Source organism: Brachionichthys hirsutus, unplaced genomic scaffold (genome assembly GCF_040956055.1).
Source record: "Brachionichthys hirsutus isolate HB-005 unplaced genomic scaffold, CSIRO-AGI_Bhir_v1 contig_1405, whole genome shotgun sequence".
NCBI lineage: Eukaryota > Metazoa > Chordata > Actinopteri > Lophiiformes > Brachionichthyidae > Brachionichthys > Brachionichthys hirsutus.
In genome coordinates, this window is record NW_027180323.1 from 144530 (window position 1) to 168322 (window position 23793).

At 45.4% G+C, this 23793-nt stretch overlaps 1 protein-coding gene across 1 annotated transcript; it reads right to left on the reverse strand.

The window, feature by feature from the left end:
* Positions 1-4922: 4922 nt before the first annotated feature.
* Positions 4923-23793, reverse strand: LOC137912718 (protein MTSS 2-like). Its single transcript, XM_068756852.1, has 16 exons — positions 23725-23793; positions 20979-21040; positions 20791-20864; positions 11483-11567; positions 11194-11285; positions 11021-11095; positions 10627-10635; positions 9626-9783; positions 9427-9534; positions 8964-9061; positions 8569-8701; positions 7720-7794; positions 7385-7540; positions 6834-7010; positions 6531-6699; positions 4923-6277 (listed from the first exon to the last, which is right to left on the reverse strand). The coding sequence occupies exons 1-16, from the start codon at positions 23791-23793 to the stop codon at positions 5502-5504; spliced, it is 2316 nt and encodes a 771-aa protein (XP_068612953.1). The 3' UTR covers positions 4923-5501.

Sequence of the window (23793 nt, forward strand, 5' to 3'; positions counted from 1 at the left end):
GGAGTTCTTTTTTCCCACTGTCACCCTGCAGATTGCTCCTCCGTTCTAGTGTCACTGTCTTAGCATGTCAAGTAGCAGCCATGCAGTACCAAGCCCTGCGTGTGTCTACTGGTTCTCTGAGACTCACACACCTTCGATTCCCCTCACCTCCCCCGCAGCCTGCGTGACAAGGCAGAGGGCTAAATATTACCGGTGCATTAAGGCTCTGACTTGTCAAACAGATAACGGGCTGAAGAGCGCTGTTGAGTTTGCCTCCCATGTCATGTTAACCTTTACTTCAGACGCACGTGCATCAATATATTCATATGCACCGGGGGGGGGGGGGGGGGGGGTTAGGTGGGGGGGATAATGCCACGCTGGACGTGTAATTGCTTTTTGCTCTGCTCATATTCAGTTGGAACATTTTTACCAGAGTTACAGCTGAAGGATCCGTATCTGTTTGAAAACGTATAATCCATCATTGCAAATTTTGTGGAATCCACCCTCAGCAGCAAAACTGTCCTTTTCAAGCAATAACTCTGATAACTGGCAGTAAAGCCCCCCCCCCCCCCCCCCCCCAGATCGTTCTGAGACACAGCCTGCAGCTGGAGCACAAAAGTCATTTTGTCAAAATTATTTTACCGTGTATGGCACAAGCTCCGGGTTGTGTCACCAGGACACATGAGCCGTGCCACAATCACTGGTGTTTTTTATAATGTCTTACAAGAGGGGGGGGGGGGGCTTTTCAAATTATGACCATCTAAATGCCACTTCGTCACTTAAGGCGGAATAGTGTGATCTAAAACAGACATTGTTTGAGTCGAGAGACCCCTGGCACTGTCTAGCCTGCGCTGTAACTTCTCTTTGAACTCCTTGAGTGCCTCATGAATACAAATCATGTTGTCTCACATGGTCAAATACACCACAGCTAACTGTAGCAAAGGCTATTTCAATCATAAGGGGCCGGGCCAGAGTGTGAGGGATAGTTTACTTGGGGGTTGCAGCAGTTTTTCTACTGAGACGAAACACCAATGTACACCGCATTAAAAACAACAAAGCTGTTCAGAGTACAAAAAAGAAAAAAAAAATCATCAGCGATCGTCCCGCTCCAGCAACAGATATCTAAAAGCGACAAGGCATTACAGGAAGAAGAAGAAATCCCACTGAAGGAATTAGCGATGCATGTTAGAAAGCCTGCTGCTGCTTAATGAATAATTGACTAAATCCATTCCCCTCAATCCGAACGAGGCAGACACACAGCTGAAGGCAAAGGTTGTATAGCCTTGCAGCATTTCTGCCTTTGCTTGTGAGCGCCTCCTCAGATACAGCGTGGATGAGCCTGTGGGAGTGAAGGTTCCAAATTGTAACTTCTGTGCTCTTTAAATTACAGGGTGTCTATGATTCTTCCTGAAATAGCAGGGTAAAAAAAAAAAAAAAAGGAAATTATTGGAGACGGTGTTGAAAAGGCTTTGCACCAACATCAGTTAATGGGCAGTTTATAGCACAGCGTAAGTATAGTGTTTAAAATGTCAGTGTATGAAAAAAAAAAAAAAGGAATCTCCTGTGACATAATTAGCTGTCACAGTCAAGGTTATCATAGAGTGACAGGACATTAGGTGATATCTGGACATCATCCGGTGTCCATGAACAAGCTGAGACAGATACAAAGAGGCATTTCTGGGAACAACACAGAAGCCGCAGCTCTACAGCGGCTTCATTGTCATGTTCTTCCCTCGGGGGAATTTTCTTTCATCAGCCCCTGAGGGCATTTAGATGAGCTGGATAGCCATTAAGACATTTCTCTTTTGTAGAAGGTACGGCAAATTAGATTTGATCTGTGATCTCCCTAAAGGCTTCTACCACCGGCACTGCATGTGATGTTTAAGCTTTGAAAACTATAGCTGTTTATTAACAGAGGCATTCATTAGGAGGCAGCATGAGCACTCAGGTTCATAGTTTTCCTTCGCCTTTATCAGAGCAGCAGAGGCAGCATTAGTTTATGAAAATGTCAGTTCTGCAAAAAAAAAAAAAAAACCTCCCAACAACAAAACTCAACAAAATCTAACCTTATTATGAAGCATATCTTCAGCCGTTTCACTTTATCTCTTACGCATTTAAAGCACGTAGGCCTCGACTAAAAAAACGAGAACAACAACACGTAATTTTGAAGGACAATGCCGGAAATAATTTAATGATAAATACTCGGCCTGATGTTTTGTTAGAAACAGACTGCACAGCTTCAGAGTCGCATCTTGTCTGAGGAGAGCTTTTAATATATCTGCTCTCTGATTAGTGGAGCCCGAGGCTGTCTCAGGGATTAACGCTCTAAAGAAATGATTATTGATTTGAACAGGATCCCATTTTAGCCCTGAACAATCACGACATCCTATTTAGCACAGAAAGAAATATTTCACACCATCAAAAGACACAGGAGGGCATCCGCTGAAAGAGGAAATGAAAATGTCCAATTCCATGAAATGTGATGATGTTCTCTTCGAGATGGTTCGGACAGTGAGAACATTTACCTCAGATGCATAATGAAGCACCTCAGTTCTCCCTTTGTCATCTAATTATCCCAGGAAGCCCCAACTGGCCATTACATAAGTTTTTCATTACTTGACCAGATCATGGTTATGCACCAATAGTGTAAATTCAATAATGTGCTATATATATATGAACTAGCGGGGCGGCTCGGTGGCGCAGTGGTAAGCACTGTTGCCTCACAGCAAGATGGTCGCAGGTTCGTCTCCGGCTTGTGGCCATTCTGTGAGGAGTTTGCATGTTCTCCCCGTGTCTGCGTGGGTTCTCTCCGGGTTCTCTGGCTTCCTCCCACCACCAAAGACATGCAGCCTAGGCTGATTGGTGACACTAAATTGCCCGTAGGTGTGAGTGTGAGTGTTGCCCTGCGATGAACTGGCGGCTTGTCCAGGGTGTCCCCTGCCTCTCGCCCATTGACTGCTGGGATTGGCTCCAGCTTGGCCCGCGACCCGATAGCGGAATAAGCGGTTAGAAAATGAAATGAAATATATATGAACTAGACCACATGTGGTGATCCTGCAGCCTGTCATCCAGGCTGCCGATGAGACCCGACGGACTCTCCCCATCCGTTTTAATGCACTTATTACAAGCCAGTCCCGGTAGAGGTGTCGGCTGAATTAATGCAATGAAACATTCAAAGAGACGACAACGGTGGTAATGAATGTGGAACCAGACAAGTCTTCCTGATTGTCAGTCAGTCTTCATTTTCCCTGGAGATTTAGTGCCTGCAGCGGACAAGCCTGCATACAGTGAAAGAGTAGTTGAAAGGGAACCATTCTAGTTTCTAGGGAACCTTTCTGAAGACAGTATGTGTCGTTATTCTGTAGCCAGGTTGTCACTCCATCACAGAACGGACGCACACAGACACACAACCTATCCTTCATGCTCATTCACGCGTTGTCATGAGGAGACAGCGGTAACCACTTAATTTACCTGCCAACAGATAAATACCAATAAGCTTTAAAGTGAGCATTCTACATATTATACTGGATGTATAATCTTGCAGTAGTTTATATAAAGTGTATTTTGTTCAATTTATGACAGCGAGGTGAAAGGCTTAAGATGAGGATTCATTTTCATTTTGACTGATTGATTACAATAAGACGTCCTCCTTCATCCAACGATTAGACAAGCTGAAACTGGAGAGCCGAAGGGTTCAAGTTCAGATAAAAACAAGCGACAGCTTGCCACATTTTCTCTAGAAATATTAGTTGGATTCTTTTGTTATCTGTGCGTCGCTGGTGTAACGTGAATATTGTTCATTTTGGGGCCTGTAAGACGTCCTCCCCGTCTCATCCTCTTTCTCCCCATTATCATTCATCTTTCCAGGCTGCCAAAGAACTTTACTGAAGCAGTAATGTCGATGGATGTACTCCATTACTGCTCATTTTGGAGCGACTTTGTCAGCTCGACCATGCCAAAGGATCTCTGGCGCTCCCATCTGTCTCTTAAAAGAACTGCAGTGGTATAGAATAGACAAAAAATAGAATCCAGACTGATGGAAAGGTTTTACTGTCCAGGACAAATTCATGGAACACAGAGAAAGCTACTTAGGAAGCATTCCAAAAAAAATATGGTTTTAAAAAATCTAAATCACGAGATCAATCAAGAAATTAACTCTTTGAGTGCCCTTCACATCTAAAAACGTTTTTTGAAAGCCAAACATTCATTGCCAACCCTGACATTGAGGTCTGCATCTCTTCAATGACCAATAACTCCAGAACAAAAAGTGGGACACACTTTTTTTCTGATGAAAGAAGATGCTTTAATCTTTCATTTGTTACATTCACCGTTTGCATATTCATAGTAAAAAATATTCTGTGGGGCTTGAAAAATCAGGAAAAATTTGCAAAAACTGGGTTTTTGCACATTGGTAATAAAATTAAAAAAAAACACTAACTTTTTTCTGCCAGCAGGATGACACAAATAGCCACTTGACAGATTTTAATTAAACTTGTGGGAAGGAATTTTTTTGTTTTTTTTGCATTGTAAGATGCAGTTTTATAATACTGTTCAAAAAAACCTCATCTAAGAGTGGGCATCATCCCAGATAAAAAAATGTTTTAAATAGATATGGACAAAGGTGTGGATATGTTTTATTCCCTTTCATCATCACTGTCGACAGCTCGAGGTCAGCCGTTTAACTCAAAGAGTCAGACAGATTTACTTAATATACGAAATATGTATAAATATATGAAATGATCAGGCATGAGGGAAGGGAACTAGTGAATAAAGAAGCATTTGCTCAGTGGAAGAGAAAATGCATGGAAGACAAAAGCATTCCACATTGGACTGTATTGTACGGGGAGAAGTTCCCAGCTTTGATGAGGGTTTGCTATTTTGTGACTAAAGGCATTGCATTTACTGACAAAAATAATGAACCCACTCAACAGTAAAAAGCCTGTTTAATTTCAGAATATATTGACAGTACAGTACAGCACTAAAACACTGCCATATTCATTCTATTTTACATGACTTACACAGCTGCTGCTCAGCTTATGAAACTAAACAGTAATACGTACTTATACAGCAATGACAATTACAGCATACACACAAGGCTCACAGAGCACTTCACGGGTGGCTGTGTTCATTAAGAAATGCACACTAATCAAAAGAGCAAGAACAAAGACACCGAGCATTCAATCTCTACATTAGTGAGGTCTTCCTCATTGGGTCTAAAGCGGGCAGACTGGGCTCGACGACCGGTCGCATTGGGAGCAGAGATGCATCTAGCCACAAAACCCACAAACGAATCCAAAAAGAATAAAAGCCAAAACAAGTATGGATTAATTTGTACGTACACAATACATACATGACCTGAAATGACCCGACTTATATTGTTCATGGTCATTGCTCTCAATTGGCCTTCGTTCACTGCACGTTGCATCCTCTCTGTTTCTTGTACCTGACCTTCATGCATCACATGAGCGCTTCACTTTGCAAGGGCATCGCAGCTGCTTCTTTGTAGTCTTCCCCCTGGCCAGCTACCGGAGAATCCTGGGAGCTGACCTGTCGTCAGTCACTGCTTTGCGGAGTCTTACCCCGCGGCGTATTATCACCAGCATATCCTTGTCCTCCTGAGCCGTAGAGGTCGGCACCTGAGGCGCACACAGAGTCGGATCCCCTGGCAGTGCGCTTCGGAAGGGAAACTGGTCCTCACCAAGGGCGTGGGCGCTGGCTGCCAGCTCCCCTATCTTTTCCACCAAGCTGTGGCGGTTGGCAGCGAGCAGAGGGTCCTCCTCGGCACCGTGGGCAGCAACTGCCCTGTCAGCCCCTCCTACTCCAAAGCCCCAAGATGTGTCTGGGAGGCTCATCCTCTTTGGAGAAGCTTTAATGTAGTCGCTAGTAGATGGGTCGCACAGAAACTTTTCTCTGCTTACACGATGCGGAGACGGGCTGGGAAGCCCTGGAGAATCCGGCACAGTTGGGGTCTTGACAGGCACGATGGGCGGCCGAATGGGAATGGGGCCAGACGTGGACGGCGTGCGCCTGACTCCGGTCTTTGAGGAGGGAGTCCGGCGAATGGTTGCCGTCCCGGATGTGATGACTCCGGAGCCGCCTCCCCCTGCACCATTTGCAGTTCCCTGCAGGGGCTTACCTGCAGGCAGACCTGCCGTGCTGGCCGGCCTCTTGGTTTGGATCATGCGGCGATAACTCTGAGCAATGTTGCTGTGCCGTGGGATAGTGGAGGACTTGTCAAAGTCTGCCTGCCCCTCACTGTCCCCATCTCCATTGAGGGAGTAGCACTCATAATCAGAACCTAGAAGACATGGGAAATATTTTATTTCGCTGAACTCCCAAATTTGGGATCACAAATTATTATTACTATTTATCCATCTATTAAAAACTGTTTTCTTTTTTGCATCTGTTGAGTTTTACCATTTAGTATCTTACAGTGATTAAATTAACACTGGAAAAAAAATAGTGCTGCATTGCACAACATTGCCATCAAAATGAGAGAAAGCCAAAAATGCCGTGAAGTACAGTAAATTGAGTTGAGCATTGAGTGCTACCTTGTGAGGGTATGGTGTCCTCGGAGCAAGAGGGGGTGTTGGTCTGAGTGCTGTAGCCGCTGGAGTACTGCAGAGAGTCCCTGCTGCTCTTCTGCTGCTGCTCCATACTCAAACCTCTGGTCAGAACCATAGCTAGAGTACTGGCTGCTGGAGACAGGGGCTCACCATGCTGGGGCACGCAACATGCACCGACACAAATACAAGCAGACAGGACGTATATATGTTTTAGCATTCATTTACATGTGTGTGCCACATCAACACCACCAAAATCCTCAGGGCATGTTAATACATTATCACATTTACCTTGGCTGCAATGGCTCCTGCACCAATTCTTGCACTATTGGGATCATCTTGTTGCATCCCAGAATACCCCAGTGGACTGGGCGGAGCTTCCAGCTCTCGCATCTTATCCACAGACTCCATCCTACGATGAATGGTGCCGGCCAACGATGGCTCACAGGAGCTCGATTTGGCCCAGTCCTGCAGCAGCAGAAGGAAAAACGGCACCATCTCCCAATTGTGCATCGCTGGCATTTGCCATCCACCAGGCGTGCAGCAAGTTAAACATGGAAGCCTTTGATGGGGCTCATGAACTGATTAGATCCTCATGTAGATATGGGCAGATTACATCGGGCCATGTACATGTGGTTGAATGAATGGGCTATTTCAGTTTGGCACATCTTTGCGAGGAAAGATGGAAAGCTGAGCTTAATAAGCAACATCAGCACGGTGACCGTGAGGTTAATCTTTATGCTTATTAATGTGCATGAAGGCAACACAAATACAAGAAGCAAAGAAGCAACAAAGATTCAAAAGAGATAAACCCAAAAGTGAAATTGCAAATGAACACAAACCTTCCAGCTAGGAATCTTGGATGTGGGAGAGGGGGTGTTGGATCCAGAGGAGTGGTTAAATGTGGGTGACGCAGGAAGTATGACAGAGAGAGGCCTGATGGCGCCAGTGTGAGAGAAAGCAGGGCGAAAGGTACCAAAGGATGAGCATGAGCCAAACTGCGGAATGGACAGACAAGTCTGAGTCAGAGTGCTCAGCATCCATGAATAGCCCCCCGTCAAACTGCACTGCGGTTTGACACACAAAACAATGGGTACACAATGCACAGCAAGTTGAGTGTGTGCACATCTGCATGAGTGTGTGTCCAACACAGCGGTGAGATGCGCGCGGCACTAACCGCTGTAGGAGAGTTGCATTCGCTGACAGACTGGCAAGTTTCTGAAGCCTCAGAGGAGGCTGAGCTTGTTGATTTCTGGTAAATAGATGGGGTATAATAGAGAAGAGGATTAGATGTGAGAAAAGGAGAACAGTGTCTATGAAGTTCAGGAGGAAGGAGGCGCTTTCATTTCTGAGGTTAGAAAAGAACATTGCATCAGTTGGCCTGCCGGTGAGCTTCTGCTCGTCTTCTCTACATTGCGAAAGGTTCAAACCACAACAGTCTGAAATATCTTCATCAGTCCAGTGGGATACAAATTCAACACTTGCAACAGGTAACTCTCTATTGCAGCAAAAAAGGAAGAGGCGTGTCTGGGTTTGCTATCGAACGATGAAACTCCCGCTGAGACGATGGGCTTGCGTCTGAAATGCAAACAAGACTGGAGGTGCATGAAAAAATAGAGAGAAATATTCTAGGTCTAGTTTTACTAAATACAAATGATTATGCAGACTCCTGCGCTACAGCATTGCACTGCCAATTGTTCTGTACGTGCAAAGATTTTAAATGTTAGATATGGAAACATTTCGTTCGCTTGTTTTAAAAGTTATTTACAAAGGTTTTTTTGTTTTTTTTTATCAGCCCTTTTCTTTCTAGACTGAACCAATGCATGTCTAGCTCACCTGATAATTAGCCTAATTTTAGCTCGTCACTAGTAATAAGCTACGCCGTCAGCAAATTGAGTGTCAGCTGCTCGTATTTTAGCTCTTCTTTGTAGCAGTGTTTTGCCTGAGGAATCAGTTGGAGTCAAACAATTCTGCTGCAATGAAAGCCAAAGTGTTTAGCATAAGGGCAATGGCTGAGATGAGCTACCTGGCTAATGATGTCAGAGGGCATGGGCGACGGAGGCTTAGAGTGTGTGTTGGCATCCTGGGACACAAAGCCCGAGTCATGGGAGGAGACGCTGCTGAGTCGATGGGCTCCAGCAGACGGCATCTGGAGGAGACTGTCAACAGGATGTCAGATCAATGTTACTAAACATACACGAAAGCTCTATAGTGTCACACTGAGAATATTATGTAAAGCTTTTTTCCCCTTCCATTGTTGACAATTGCTACAAATATGACAAATAATAACACTGAATAATTCATAATTGGACCATATGCTTATTTCCTCTTTCTACCCGCACCAGATGACCTGGTCTTGTGGAACGTGTCATCAGGTAATATTTGCCTCCGCCAAGGAGGTTATGTTTTTGCTGGACGTACCTGCACATGCTACTCTTCCTAGAGCCAGTGCTGCTGGGGGAAGAAGGAGGGGTCTGGTAGGGCCAGCTATAGTCAGAACCTTTGAGGTCCCGAATCACCTGCAACAACACATAACAGCATGGTGACGATCCAACGATGCCATGTTTGCTACTGCAGACAAATGTCATGATGAGACCAAAAAAAGTCATTCACAATCAGAGTGTTGCCCAAAGGAATGTTCCTTCCTGCTAAAGAAATCAGTCTTTAATATGTAATTTGATAAATCTTTGTATATGGGAACTGTCAACCAAAGCAAGACTATGTGGTCCGTGCAACTACTATTACAGATGGGAATTTATATATACAAAAATATATGCGATAACCTCAGGAAAGCAATTTCAGAATTTGCAGACACATAAAATGATGGGTAGTTTAAAAACAGAACAAAAACCTAACGGAATCAGTAGCATTACATCACTGTTACCTGCTCACTGGCTGGTGGCAGTTTGTGAGGGTCTTCGGTCAGCAAAGTGAGGTCATCAACAATGGCCTGCAAATGTGTTATTTCTCCCAGCATGGTAATCTCCACATTCTGAGTGGGAGAAAATGAACAAATTAAGGCTAATTTAACATGTCAATGTTAATGTGTAATTTTTCACCAATACTATTTCAAGTGTTCCTACCACCATGGGCTGCAGCATGTTAATAAACGTGCAGTAACGCCCTCTCTCCTCCAGGAGGGCTCTGCGCACCGCCTGCTTCTCCGTCTCCTCCATCAGGAGGTACAAGTCGCTGACGTCCTGCATGGCACTGTCCAGCTGGGGGCGCAGGTTCCCTCGGCCTGGGCGAGGGAAAAGGAACACAGGGGGGAGAGGGAGGATGGAGAGAGGGAGGGAGCAAAGATAGACGAGAGAGGACGAGGAGGAGGAAGAGGAGAGATAAGACGGAGACAAGTAATGACAGAACGGATGGGTGATAATTAAAGACGTGACATGAAGGAAGAAGAATGTACAAAGTGCAGTGAGGGGGGAGAAAGAGTAAAAATGAGACATGATTAGGACATAGTGATAAACGGTTTGTGTATTTGAGGCCAATGCACTGACAGACACTACAGTCCAATGGCTCTTGTGCATGGCAATGAGAGGACACTGAACACATGTCATCAATCAGGCGCTGACGCAAAGCAACTGGCGCTGTGCTTGTCCTGAAATGAATGAGATTAGATGCATAAAAGTAAACAGGATGTCTGCGAGTCATTCAAGACCGCATACCACAAACACACAAGATGATGATGGCGTCGATGGAGGAGGGAAAAATAATGAAAAGGATGCGATGAAGATGATGAGCTATCTCTCACGATTCGAGGGCCTGAGCTCAAACTGCCAACTGCTAATGCCCTACAGAGCACCTTTACATAGCTTGCAGAAACGCGCTGGACACATGTTAGCAGGCGAAGTTTAGCTGTTCCCATTTTCAGCCTGATGAGCCAACCCTGCTTGTGGTAAGTTCATATCTCGAACACATGTCATCAGTCATCGATAGGATGAATGAGCATTAGTTGGACAATGTTTCTTTTACCTTTAAATGAATAATTAAAGTAATAGCCTTTCCTTTCACTGGCCATTCTAATCTAAAAATGAATATGATTTGAAAACTCTTGTAAAGTTCTCACCAAAGGACACACCCAGAAGCTCTACAGCCAGGGGAAAGAAACAGAGGAGGGGTTTGCAGGAACAGGCAGGGTGGTGAAGTGAGAGGAGGACAGAAGAACAGGCAATGTTAGATACGTCAGGTCAGGGCATAGTGCATGTTCATGACTAGCCCCTGTTGCTGTTACACAGTAAGGCCTGAAAGAAAGTAGAAGTTTAATTACAGCTATCAGCAGCAACTAATGTACGAACTGCCAGGAAAGATCCTTGAGTCGATTTATAGGGCAGAAGTAGACAAATAATCTGTCGCCTCTGAGATTGTGACAGGCGGAGATGGTGTCATTTTAATCAGAACCATGTGAAACCATCCTTGCTATGTGAGCTGCTTTTATCTAATAGGTTTTTCGTCTCGAGGGAAAGTTTTCCCACCTTTTCTTGCTTTTTTCTGGAGTTTTACTGTATCCAGTGACTTCCTTTTGATTTCCTGGCGAGATCGCTTGTATTCTGTAGAGCGATGCAAAACCAAAAAAGCATTTGTCAGTTTTTCCGATACGATCACAAATGGCCATCTATCCATTTTTGTGTCCTCCTGGTTTATCGACCTTTGGCATGATCTTTGTCCAGCTGATTGGTCGTCTTCTTCCATTCCTCCATCCTGTCCTGAAGTGGCGTAACAAGCCCTTCCATGAGAGCACTGCAGCGTCAAAGAGACACAACATGAGAGAGAATGAGGAGCAACCCAAAACACACTCAACGTAGAGTGGCAGAATGGGACGAAGGTCAACAGAGATGCAACGGGACCTGAGACACTCATTCACGCACACTCACGATTGATGACATGGGAACACGATCATTCTCAAGGTGAAAAAATAAAACATTGGTTACACTGACTTGGTAAAGTGGCGTAATTTTGCCTCGATACTGCGGTGCCGCATACACATCCTGGTCAGAGCTGAGCCGATGTCCCTCGTGGCACCTTGAATGGGACGAAACACAAATTCTCATTTACAAGGTTAATATTACAAGTCAGAGGTGTAAATCTTTGCCTTAAAAACAAGTTTTCTTTCTGTGAGGAAATATAATGCAAATATAATGTGCAGAACGCTTTCTATTCAAGGAATGAGAGACACTTCTTATTTCAGCCACTAGGTGGACAAAGACAGAGTCCAGAAACGTCACATTGGTCGGGAGGAAAGAAAAACCGTGGCAGTGCCCTATAACAAAAAGCCTACGATCCCTCCATCTGGACAAAAACATGCGTTTTACACTTGAAGATGGCGTGCATGACTCTCACCACGGAGCACCAGCAGATTGCATTGAGCTCTTTCTCTACTTTTCCTCTCTGAAATGTAATTAAATGGGGTTTCAGCCCCTAAAGCCGCGGCTGGCCCGCTATCTAACTAATAGTTCACAGACCTGTGTAATATGTAGCAGTGCTGATCCTGTTGTAATCTGGGCCACATAGGGCTAATCTGAGCGTCTCGCAACACACACACACACACACACACACACACACGCCTCTCAGAGTCGAAAAGCGAGATCGTATTCGTATTCATGAATGAGTTTGGAAGGGCCTACGCACAGGTTTTCCTGCATCCGTGTGTGGATGTGGACAGGTGGTGTGATTTACCAACCCCAACCCCACCTTTCCTAAATTCTCACCCCCTCTATCCTGAAGGGAAAAGGAGGGTAACCTGAAAGGGGATATCCCTCTATTCTTCTGTGCTTACTCTGCCTTTCCTGTTCTCTCTGCTTCCTAAACACCATCCATGGGCGGAGAGAGGGAGAAAGACAAACTGCGGCTTGACCCAAGCTGACGGAATAAAACAAAGAAGCCCACGACTAATATAGCAGGCCTGAAACCAGATACAGAGCGAGGAATGCCGCAGCTGCTCGTCCGGGGAGATCCGTGCCATTTTCTAGTTATCACAGAGAGAAATTAGGCTTACGCCTCCGGTCGATATCGAGTCACGGCGCGAGTTCAAAGACCATTTCACTCCAGCGCTCGGCTGTCAACATCAGTGCAGCAGTTCAAAGGCTGGGTGAGATATGGACTCAATCATACGTGGACGTTTTCAGCAGGCAGGGTTGTTGTTCTTTGTTTCCGAGGAGTGTGGGGGGGGGGGGGGGTACAGGTTATAGGCCAGTTGATTCACATGCGAGCAGGAGGTGACGGAATCATCATGGGGTCTGCATTCAAGGCTTTATAAAGACATGTGTGACAGGTAGACATCTCTCCTCTGAAAAGCGTTATGGGATGCCTCCACAGCTCTCAGAGACGGGGGGTGAGGCAAAGAGGGGGGGGGGGGCAATGTGGACTCTTTTATCTCTACAACAGAACTTCCTAATGTCGCTGTCGCCAGTCAACGGCTCCATCCTCCACCCGCTCCGCCCATCCACACCTGCCAATTTATGTCTTTGCTAGTGTCTCCTCCTCTCCTCCTTCCTATCTGGGGGAGGAGGAGGAGGAGGAGGGCATCAGCTGACAGCTCCATCCTGGGAAGGTCCAGACTCTTCCTGCCCATATCCATGAGCCCTACTGTCTTCTGGCCTTAGCCCGGATGGACCGGGACAGAGATTTACTCCCACAGCGCCACCCAGCACACACACACACACAAGCATGTGACAAACAAAAACAAATTCTATTTGCATGGATTCTTCTATCTTTTCCGAGTTAAACGTCATATTGTTTAGTTTAGTAGAGCCTTATCCTTTTTCAAAGCTCAATCTTGCTTTGCAAACCGTCTCCCCAGAGAGCAGCGCTGGTAGTAACACGTAGCAGCAAGAGCAGTTAATAACACGTTCGTGTCGCCTGAGTCGGAGCTCAGGGTGGAGTAGCAACCACGCAACCAAGCCATATATCATGAGACACGGAGCACGCCAGTTCTGCTGTCCAAGTTGAGTGGCTGTGTTTACTGGTGGGAAGGTCAAGCCCTGTTTGCTATAGGCTCTGTTGGTAGCTGAGCGCCGGTACCCAGAAGCAGCACAGTGTGGTCAAACGTTTAGTCAGCGGTCCCATCCAGACCCCTGGTTCTGATTAAGTCCCATGATTCCTTGGGGAACGGAGGAACATTTTAATAGGGCTGCTTTATAGAGGGCTCTCCTGCCAGGAGCCCAGGAGCTAAACTGCCATGGGCCTTGTTCCCTAATGTCTTCAACGTGGCAGCTTAGCTTAACTATCTCCGTTTCAGCATGTAAACGCCGCAGCTTTCTTCCGACTTCTTTTGATTTCAAGACTACCATGCTGGGCAACAGTCTGCTGTAAATCCAGTTCTCCTGAGTCAAGTGTTTCTCTCTCTCTCTCTCTCTCTCTCTGCATCCTTAGGAAATGAAGCATGCTTATGGGCTGTAGAACCCAAAGGTACAGAGCATCCCTACAAAAACGATAAATGAAGTCCCTTCTCTGCTTTTGCTAAGCTCTCACGCAGTCACTGCTAAGCTGAGAAAATTGCGTCTTCCACGTGTTAAAGGTTATTCCTCACGTTGGCACCTTAGCTGCGGAGCTGGCAAGGACTGTTAGGACACGTGCCTTTAACCTCCTTTTAAGCAATAGTGTGAACTGGCAGGGACACAGCGGAGGCCACTGATGGGAGAAAAGGGCAGGAAGGCAAGGGAAGGGAAGAATGAAAGAGGGCTCACACTTCCAAGGTGCTGGGAGGGTTCGGCCAGTCGGAAGGCAGAGGAAGTCTTAGCTGGCTGCTGCAGGTGCAACATGACAAAATCTCTCACAGCAAAAGGTCCAGCAAATAAACGATTGATGAAGATCAGGGGTTCACGGATCGCTTTTAAAAATCTAACCTTTCATGTGATCCTTCACAGAGAAATGGAAACACCATGCAGATATTTTATTTTTCAATTTGCAAAAGTGATAAGACAACAATAAGGATGAAAGATTTATCAGAGAGATTTATTAAAGCCTTCAACCAAGAATAAGTAAAGATATGACGTGCTGGTTGGTTGGCAATATTGCTAGTATGATCAAGTCCCATACTAGTTCCATTCTAGTTTATTTGTTTCTAGTTTTAAAAAAGCGACTCAAAATTAACAATCAAAATCGACCATAGCCCAAAGGCTGTAGGACATGAGTGACTAAATAAACATTGATTTTAGTTTGTACTACACCAGAGAAAAGTCACAAATTATAAAGCGAGATGTATATATAAAAATAAAAATAAAAAGTCAAACTTTGCACGTGTTATTCATGAGATAACATTTGCGCATTACGTGCTGCATGTTTTCATTAGAAAACAAAACAGCATTCAGCACCTTTGTCTCACTTCCTTACTTGAAGAACGTCATTTTTACCAGCAACAATGCTAATGAAAGGAAAGGAAATGGCCTCAGCATCAACTGTATTACTCACACAGTCAAACACACTCAAGCCATTGTTGTCTGGCCAGCAGGCAGCGCAGAAACACCCACAGACACAGAGACCCTGGTGTTTATGTGGTTTAAACATGTTCTGTAGAGCATTAGGACGAGACCAAAGGAGAAGCAGGAGGAGGAGTAGGAGGAAGAGGAGAGAGCATGAAGGAAGTGATATTTTTTATTTTTGAGGAGTTTCCTGTTGGGGGACATAATTGCTGCTAAAAATAAACGAGCCTTTTGGCTCTTGGATCGCACAAAACAGAAATGGAAAGAACAGAAAGCCCAATGATTTTCTTCAGCATGCCTTAAAGAAAGAGACATGTGAGGTTATGCAAGGCAAAGGTCCAGAGGCTTTGTATAAAACTTCAGACAAACAAGAGGGACTCTGAGGACAGTTCAGTCAGACATTGTCCTGCTTCAAACCCTTTGTACTCTTGATCTCAGCTGGCAAGGCTCTGCCCTCTATTTTGCTCCACCAAAGCTCCCGCAGCTCGGCTCATTTGCAAACAATCCAACAAACAATGCTGACGCCTGTGCTGATGTTGTGGTTTCTCATAGGCCCCGCCCACCCCCCCACACACCTGTAGCCTTTGTTACCCTGAGAGTGCATTTCTCGTCGCCATTTCTCTTCCTCGTCAGTGAGAGATCAGTGCAGAGATGTAAAATACAGACTTAGTACATTCTATATAATTCACATAATAATTCTAGAACTTTTAATGTCCTCTCATACATTCCGGAAGCGAGCTCCCTCTTCTCAGTATTTTTCCTTACCTCCCGTCCACTGCGAGTTCGTGTTTGGGCTATAGCTGAACACTGTGTTCTCCCCAAGTCTCCTGTTTGTCTTCTCAGCTCCGCACTCAGCCTCAGAATGAAGGCCAAGCAGAGCCAAATGATCTGTTTTCTCTAGCAATAGTATTCCTTGCTTCATCATCTGTTCCTCACATCACTGTTGCAGACACGTCTCGCCTTTCTTTCACCGTGTAATCTCTAAAAATGGATGAAAGATATTTGTTGACCAATTAGAGCTTTTCTTTTGAAGCCCATAAACTCAATAGAAGGAAATCAGAGGCTCTCGCCAAATGTCGAGTGGTGAGATGGCAACCGAGGATCAGAAAATGTCAAACAATATCCCAGCCCCTATGTAAAGTACACCATAAAAGCGGCTGCATGAAAGTGCACATCTAAAATAAGATACTTTAAATCTATTGTATAAAATCAACTCTACATAAAACCCAGTGCCAAAGTTCCTGTATTTGTACATACTAGTACCACACTGACTCATGTCGGGCTTGGACATCAAATACTGAGCTTGACAGAGGGGTGTCAGAGACGGCCTCATGGGCGCACTTATAATTTGACATGTCCGTAAAAATAGCTGTGCTGCTGGGATAGTGCGGAGGAGAATAATCCCCTGATCTCTCTGCATTAGACCATGGTCACATCCCGCCTGTGCCAGGCCCTCCAGATGGCGGGGAGGGATATCCATCCCATCTGCCAAACTCAGAGGAGCACAGGCCCAAGCAGATTACCAATTTGCCGAGACGCTGATCTACAAGCATACCTCCAATTCCTCCACTGAGTTACGAGACTGCAAGAGTAAAAGCCCGCCAGAGCAGACTCACAGGAGTCCATGTGTGTCTGACGGTGCTCTGTGGCGCACAGATGTAGAGCAAGGAATGTTTCGTCAGTGTTGAATATAATTTCGCAGCGCATCCCGGTATAATCGGTGATGCTGCAGTGCGGATATATAAAGCGAGGCTCTGCTCATCAGGAAGGGATGGGAAGCCATGCTGTGTCTGTGTGTCACAGAGTGGGGTTAAGAGGATTAGCTAAACGACTCTGCCTAGCCTGGATACCCAGGGCTGTGGAAATCCCACTGAAATCACATCCCCCCACAGTAGGCCAACCCAACCCCCCCCCCCCCCCCCCTCCGGACTCATCTCACTCTCTCAAAAATATGGACCATGTATCTCATACTCTGATGGACCATTAGCTTTGAACTACAGAGGGGTGATCCTTTTTGTAACAGTATCCGACAATGCACCGCCGGTGGCCATATTTGTGGGCAGCTTTTACAGAGACGTACACAATCACTAATCATAACGTGGTAAATTCCTACCTGGACTTGGTCAATTACCTAATCTTTCAACCCAGCCTATTGTACTCTTTGAAGGACTTTCAGAATGATCGGAGTCTCGACAGCTACAATAGTTTGGTTTTTACTCTGCTCACATAATCCAAACTAATTTTCGAACAGACAAATCAATGTAATATAAAATGTGGGCTTCATTTATTATGATATTACATCGAGCAAATGTTGCTTAATATAACCTGCCTGAAATGATCCAAGCAAACACAAACATTTTGTTTGCCTTTCATGCAGCTGAACGATTTTTGTTGCTCTTCCTGTATATTTTGTCTTTTATTAAGAGAGCTGCGTTTTCTTTTTATCCGTCTCTCAGCGCTCACTGTGTTTCTGGAGTCATGTGTAAAGGAATGTTCACTACCATGCTAAAGGCTGAGCATAATTAAAGGCTTCAGAAAACCAGTCATCATTGTCTGGCCGGGGTTTAGCCACAGTCATAGCACGGCACAAACGGATCGGTTGATTGCAGCAATCCATGCTCTCCTTCGCCATTCACACTTCTGTTCTGTCGCTTCCCCTTGCCAAGAAATAACCTTAGGAACGCGACAGAAGCTCTTTTATTCCCTCTCCCTCTGCGATTCTGACGGTTTATAATAGCACACGTAGTCTGCATTATCACTGGATGTACGATCAACAACACTGAAGCGTGTAAACGCAGCCCACACATAAGGCCGCCCGCAATGCATTGTGTGAAATTGAGAAAAGGACGAACCCCTCTATTGGATCTTTGACCTCTATCTAATTCAACCACGTCTAAAAATGGAGGAAGAAGAAAAAGCACCCTTCATCTGAGGCGCATGCCATGCGTTTCCATAGCAACAACAAAACACCAGCCACAGAGCACATGTCAAGGAGAGATAGGTGTTTAAACATAAACAGCTTTAAAAGGATTTCATTATCCCAATACATTCCTCCATTACAGCCCTTGTGGTTTGTGGGCCTTTACTGAACCGGATCCAAGCCCCCGGTTGAAAAAAAACATCAGCGCCAAAGCGCCTGGCAGCCGGCTACTCCGAATGCGCCATAAAACACAAACGCTTTAGCCTCGACCACAATCGTGAACTCTACAACGGGACAGCAAGGGCAAACGGATGCCTGAACATGAGCAAAGACTCTGCACGTTTGACACATTAACATGGCGACAAAGAGGTCGACACGTGGAAACATAAACTGTTTGGAGAGCGTGCAGGGACTACAGCAGCGATGGAGTAAATGTGTCAAAGGTAGATTAAAGGAAAGAAGAATAAGATGAAACCTCCAGCTGTGCCAACAGCTGCAGCTTGTCCCACAACGCCAGCGGGGAATTGGGGTGACGGTGATGACGGCAGATTTAAAAAAACAGATGAAGGGAGAAAGAAAGAGAGAAACAAAAGGGACAGAAATAGAGACTTATGGAATGGGTTCTTGAGTTACTGTTTCCTGAACAGTCGTAGCCAGTTTGGCTGACGGAACAATTGGAACGTTTGAATCCCAAAATACGTTTGGGTCATAAGAGAAGCAAACTGTATTTATCTATTGTCGACAACGCCTTCAACCCAGGGTTCAAAGGTCACCCAGTCCACCCCAGGCAACTCCGATTCATATTCACATTCCCTCACGCTCCAAATTAAAGGCTGGTTTCCAGAGCATGCAGAGAAGCTCAGCTCCCACGGGAGAAGTGGGTTTGAAGTGGTACGCTGGAGAGGAGTGCATTAAAAATGTACAAACGCTTTCAGATTCATTGAAATAATTGTTGCACTCGTCTGGTGGATTAAATTAGTATCCGATTAATGTGGGCAAAACTAAAACTCTTCCTAAACCACCATGAATTACTGCGCATTTAGAACAAAGTACTTTATGATGCTGTAACACAAATCATGTTGGGTTCACAGTCATTGAACTCGTCGTGATTTACAAATGAATGTTCGCAAAAAATAACGACTTAAAAGAGAATCTGCTCAAGACTGCTCAAATAAAATGCAGCCTGTGGCCTAGCTTGCAGCTATAATGTGATGATGAAAATTCATCTTCAAAAAATGATATTACTGTTCAGTATTTGTGTATATTATTGTTTTCTTTATCTATTTCTGCACTATGTACATCCTGTTTCTTTGTTGAGTGGAGAATTGTTGCCGATATAATTTCCCTATGGGATTATTAAAGTATTGTGATTCTGATGAGCAAAGTTTGTCAATGACCTTTTATTTCCATTTCACTTCTACTGTAAGAAAATGGCGAGATGACACCAACATTAGCCGAAGCTAACCACGACTAAATCAACACACAATAGTGTTGACAAAGAAAGATAATTAAAATGTAGTTCAAAGACAAATGAAAACTTCACCAACACTAATCCAATCCATGTTCCATTAGTCTCTTGTCACACAGATTACCCTGCAGCCCTCATACACTGATGAGTGTGTGTGTGTGTGTGTGTGTGTGTGTGTGTGTTAATCCCCCAGTGTGTGTTTAAATGACACACTTAGAGGGATTTCTTTAGTTGCGAAACTTAACACAGCCTTCTCGCTCATCTCTCTCCGATCCATTTATCTTCCTTCTGTGTTCCCTTCATTTACTGGTGGCAAACTCTAACTTTGAACTTATCTGCCTCTGGCTGCATGGTCCGTACCAATGTTTTATTGAAGCAGGCTGCGAGCAGCGCCCTGCTGGACTCCAGCTTACCTTGCTTCGTCTTGCCAAACTAACACACATTTACATCAGGAATCATTTAAGGTGATGTGACATATTGACCAATAGCAATGAGCCTCACTGTTACTGGACACGTTGCAGGAGTGAGGCTGGTGAGAATCTGCGCACGCCCTTTGAACAAAAGCCCAATTTGAGCCATTTTCTCCAGCAGTTGGTCACACTTGTTAAGATGGTGGGGGGGGGGGGGGGGGGGGTTGACCTACATGCTACTCTCAATGATCAATTAAGAAATCTTTGTTAATCAGCTGCCTCTCTGGCCCGCCTGGCTGCTGCTATCTAGAAGGGTGACTAAGCAGATCAGCAGACCTCATTAAGACCAAAGAAACAATAAGCTCAGATTTTCACTTTTCCTGAGCTGAATGTGCCCCCCAGATGCCCCCCCCCCACACCCATGGCCAACCGAGAAAGGAAGAACCGTGTCTTTTGAGGTATTCTGTCTGCTCACACCGAGCATCAAATGTTTCACTTTCTGTGGTTACATGGAACACCAAGGACAATGGGACTACACACATCTACTTGTGCAATGTCAGTTTACTGGCAAGAAAAGAGCTAAGAATAGGCTTTCTAAACGTCTGATATTTAACAGTGTATATATCTTCGCCTCAGTGTTGGCGTTTAACAGTTACTGCTGACCGGAGAGGACATTTGTTTTTTTCATGTCACAAGTGTACAGAGAGAATGGGATAACAGAGAGTGACCTGGAATCTCTAGTGAGTCCAGCTAAAGGCTGGAAAAAAAAAAACTTAGAGCACAGACTCACACTCTTTCGGCCATTTTTCGCTACCTTGCTCTTGAGTTGTTGGGTTTTCTTTGGGGGGGGGGGCGGGGGGGATTTGCAGTATCCTTTAATCAAAAAACGTTTCACTTCCAGGGTTAGCTTTTTCCATGCGTAAGTAGGTAACGCATGTCCATTCATAATGGGGATACAGTCTCTCTCCACAAGTCCTCGGTAAACACTGGACAGAATTCCTTTCAGAGTCTAAACGCTCTGCCTTACCTCTTGAGCTAGTAGCCATGTCCGCCACCTTCTGAAAGGCATCTAAAAAGGCCACTGCTGCCAGAATTGTGGTCCTGTAAATACATTGGCACACGTTCACCGCACTATGACTTTGCAAACACAGTCTGTAAATGTTACGCCTTACTTTTCTCCCTCAAGTTTTACCATTCACAGGAAGCATTTCTCACCTGAGTTGAGAGTGCAGTTTTGTAGCTTTGGCGCAGAAGTCTTCCCACACGGGATAAGAGCTCTGGTGAGAAAGAGAAATGAAGTGAGTACACAACTGGACATCCAAGTGCATAAGCACACCGTTTCAAAACTGCGTAATACTGTTCAACAGGACACAGTCTGGTTTCCTAGAGCCGAGTAATAGTTCAGCTGAATTTGTTTGCCTTAATGCGCTGATTAGACACACAGTTGAGATAAAGGTTAAATAACTCAGAGGGCTTACATTAGATTATACCCTGGAGGTGAGAAACAGGTTAGTGTACGAGTACCATGCTCTGACTTGTCTTTAAACAAAGGTCAGAATGATTTCTCAGCAAAACACTTGGGTGATTACTGCTGCCTATGCACCCAAATGCCTCGTTCGTTCATTCCGGTGGTTGCCTTCACATGCTCTTTATGTCTTTTGTGCAAGTGTGATCTCCATAAGCTCTCGTATCACAAGCGTTTATGTTCACAGGCAAGTCAGTAAAGGCCAGTCTTTGTAAAAAAAAATCTGGATCAGATATTGCCCCAGGATCATCACGCCCCTACTTTGAACTACAGAAGTGAAAGACAAACAATAAACACATTGGAGGCTAGATCACATCAGAGGAAAAAGCCTGGCCCCCTGGAGAAAGGAGAGGAAGGACGTAACCCCCAGATACGCCTCGTTGATGGCGAGGAGCTGAAACAGAACACATTATCCTGGTTAGACATATCCTGTCTTGCATTCCTCCCCATTTCCGATGCGACCCTCCCTCCGGGGCACTGACGCCTTTAAATTCATTTTGTTCTCAGATGAAGTAGAGTAGAAGTAGATCATCACCCCGAAAGTAAATGTTTGTACGAACCTCCCAGCCCTGCTGTCTTCTGCACTTGACTGCCACAGGTGTCTAATTAGCTTTTTGTGACCCTGTCAGTCCCAATGGGGGGGTGCTTCCAACACAGCTGAGGTTGGAGGGTGAAGAAGTGAGCAAAGGGAGAGTGTGGCATGCACAGCAGTAAGGGGGAGTAGAGGAGGGCACGGTATTCTCTTGACATCCTCAACCAGGCGCTCCCGAGGAACTGAGTGGCAGAGGTAAATAGGAAAAAGGAGGGATGGAAAGTCTTCCTCCTGTGCACCATCTTGCACAGGAGGGTGAGGTCAGGACCATCGTGACTTATCATCTCTGAGTCTCATGGACATCTAACACAGAGGTGTTGAATCAAATCCAACGTTGACCTAATTCCTGATCTTATCGAGATGAGTCATTGTTTCCACCTCCTCTTCAACCATCTCCTTCTCCTCTCACAGCATCAGCATATCATTATTAACCAATGCATGTTGTTTGTGCAGCCTGTAATGCAGTGCAACGGACTGCACTGCGTAGGTATCATTAAAGGCTGCAACACTGTTCGAACCCAGCGAGCTCAGAGCCAAACGCGTGGCTCCCTGTGGGTGGAAAGCTGGTCTGACAGGCTCGCATTGGCCCAGCCAGGCAGCCAGGAATGAGGTCAGATCACAGTGGACACCGACACTGTGCTGACTAAGGGCTTCAGTTTCATTCAACTGTTCTGCCTATCAATACACAGACTGCCTCTCCAAGAACCCCCCCCCCCCCTCTCTGTCTCTCTGGTCCTGGCATGCAAACAACACAAACTGGAAATATATGAAACCGAAGCAGGGCTGCCAATAGCTGAAGGCTGATTCCATTGGAACACAACAAACCGAGGCCCATAAATGGTCAGTCCAAAGTGAGGCCCCCCCCCCACACACACACACACACACAGGCACACACATCAATGATCCCAGGGTGAGAAGTCCCTCCTGATGCACGGACCTGTCGGCTGTTGTTGAAAGCAGCCTTCACAATGAGCTGCCACCCAGCCTGATGAATGGCGCACACTTTCCAGCTGTTGTTGCAAATAACAACCACCCGAGTTCAACTTCCTCGGCTCGACCCCTCCCCCAACACACACACACACACACACCACTTGGATGTGTGTGAAAGATAACAGGAGACAGCTATAGGATCCTTTACATCTCTAACAGAGAGGAGTCCAGTTTGTGTTTTGTTATTTGGGGTTGGTTTGTTTTGCGTGGCGGCTGCGATGCAACCTGGATTAATTTGGTTTCTTAACCGAGGCCTGAATCCGATTTGTGTTGAAATACAGCTCAATAGGACTGTTGTTGTTTTTCATGTCACCAGAAAGATCAAAGAGCCAATGTCAATAGCATGTGAGGCTGCAGGGCAGCGGGCGAGTTTCCTTTCAGAGCATCTCACCATCTTTTATGTTCAGTCTGGAAAGAAATCCTGTCTGGGATGGAGGCGTTAGAAATAAAGCAGCAGCAGGATATTTGTTATGGCGTAATTAAAATGATCCTCCCATTCTGACGGCCCTTTTTCCTGATTTTTGTCTGATTGATGTCAGATCGTTGAACTAAACACTGTAACCCCCCCCCTTAAAAAACGCGTCTTTCTCTGCTGATACTGCAGCACGAGCAGTCCTGACACGACGAGTGGTAAACCTGAAATGTAACCAGTGTCTGATAGACCGACCCCGCATTACGCAAATAGCACAAAGGGAAACGCGTCTCATCTCTCATTTTGTCCCGCAGCGGTGTTTCAAGTGGGGGAGGTGGCGGGGGGGGACCCCGCAAAAAAAGAGACAAAGGCAATAAAAATATGCGCCTGATCAGCCATCGGGCATAAACTGAAGGTCAAATATGATCGAGGGTTAATTTACCTTCATGTCGTTCACGATGGCTTGGAATAATCCACCCAGCGCGCCGCACTCCTTCTCCACAGACTCCAT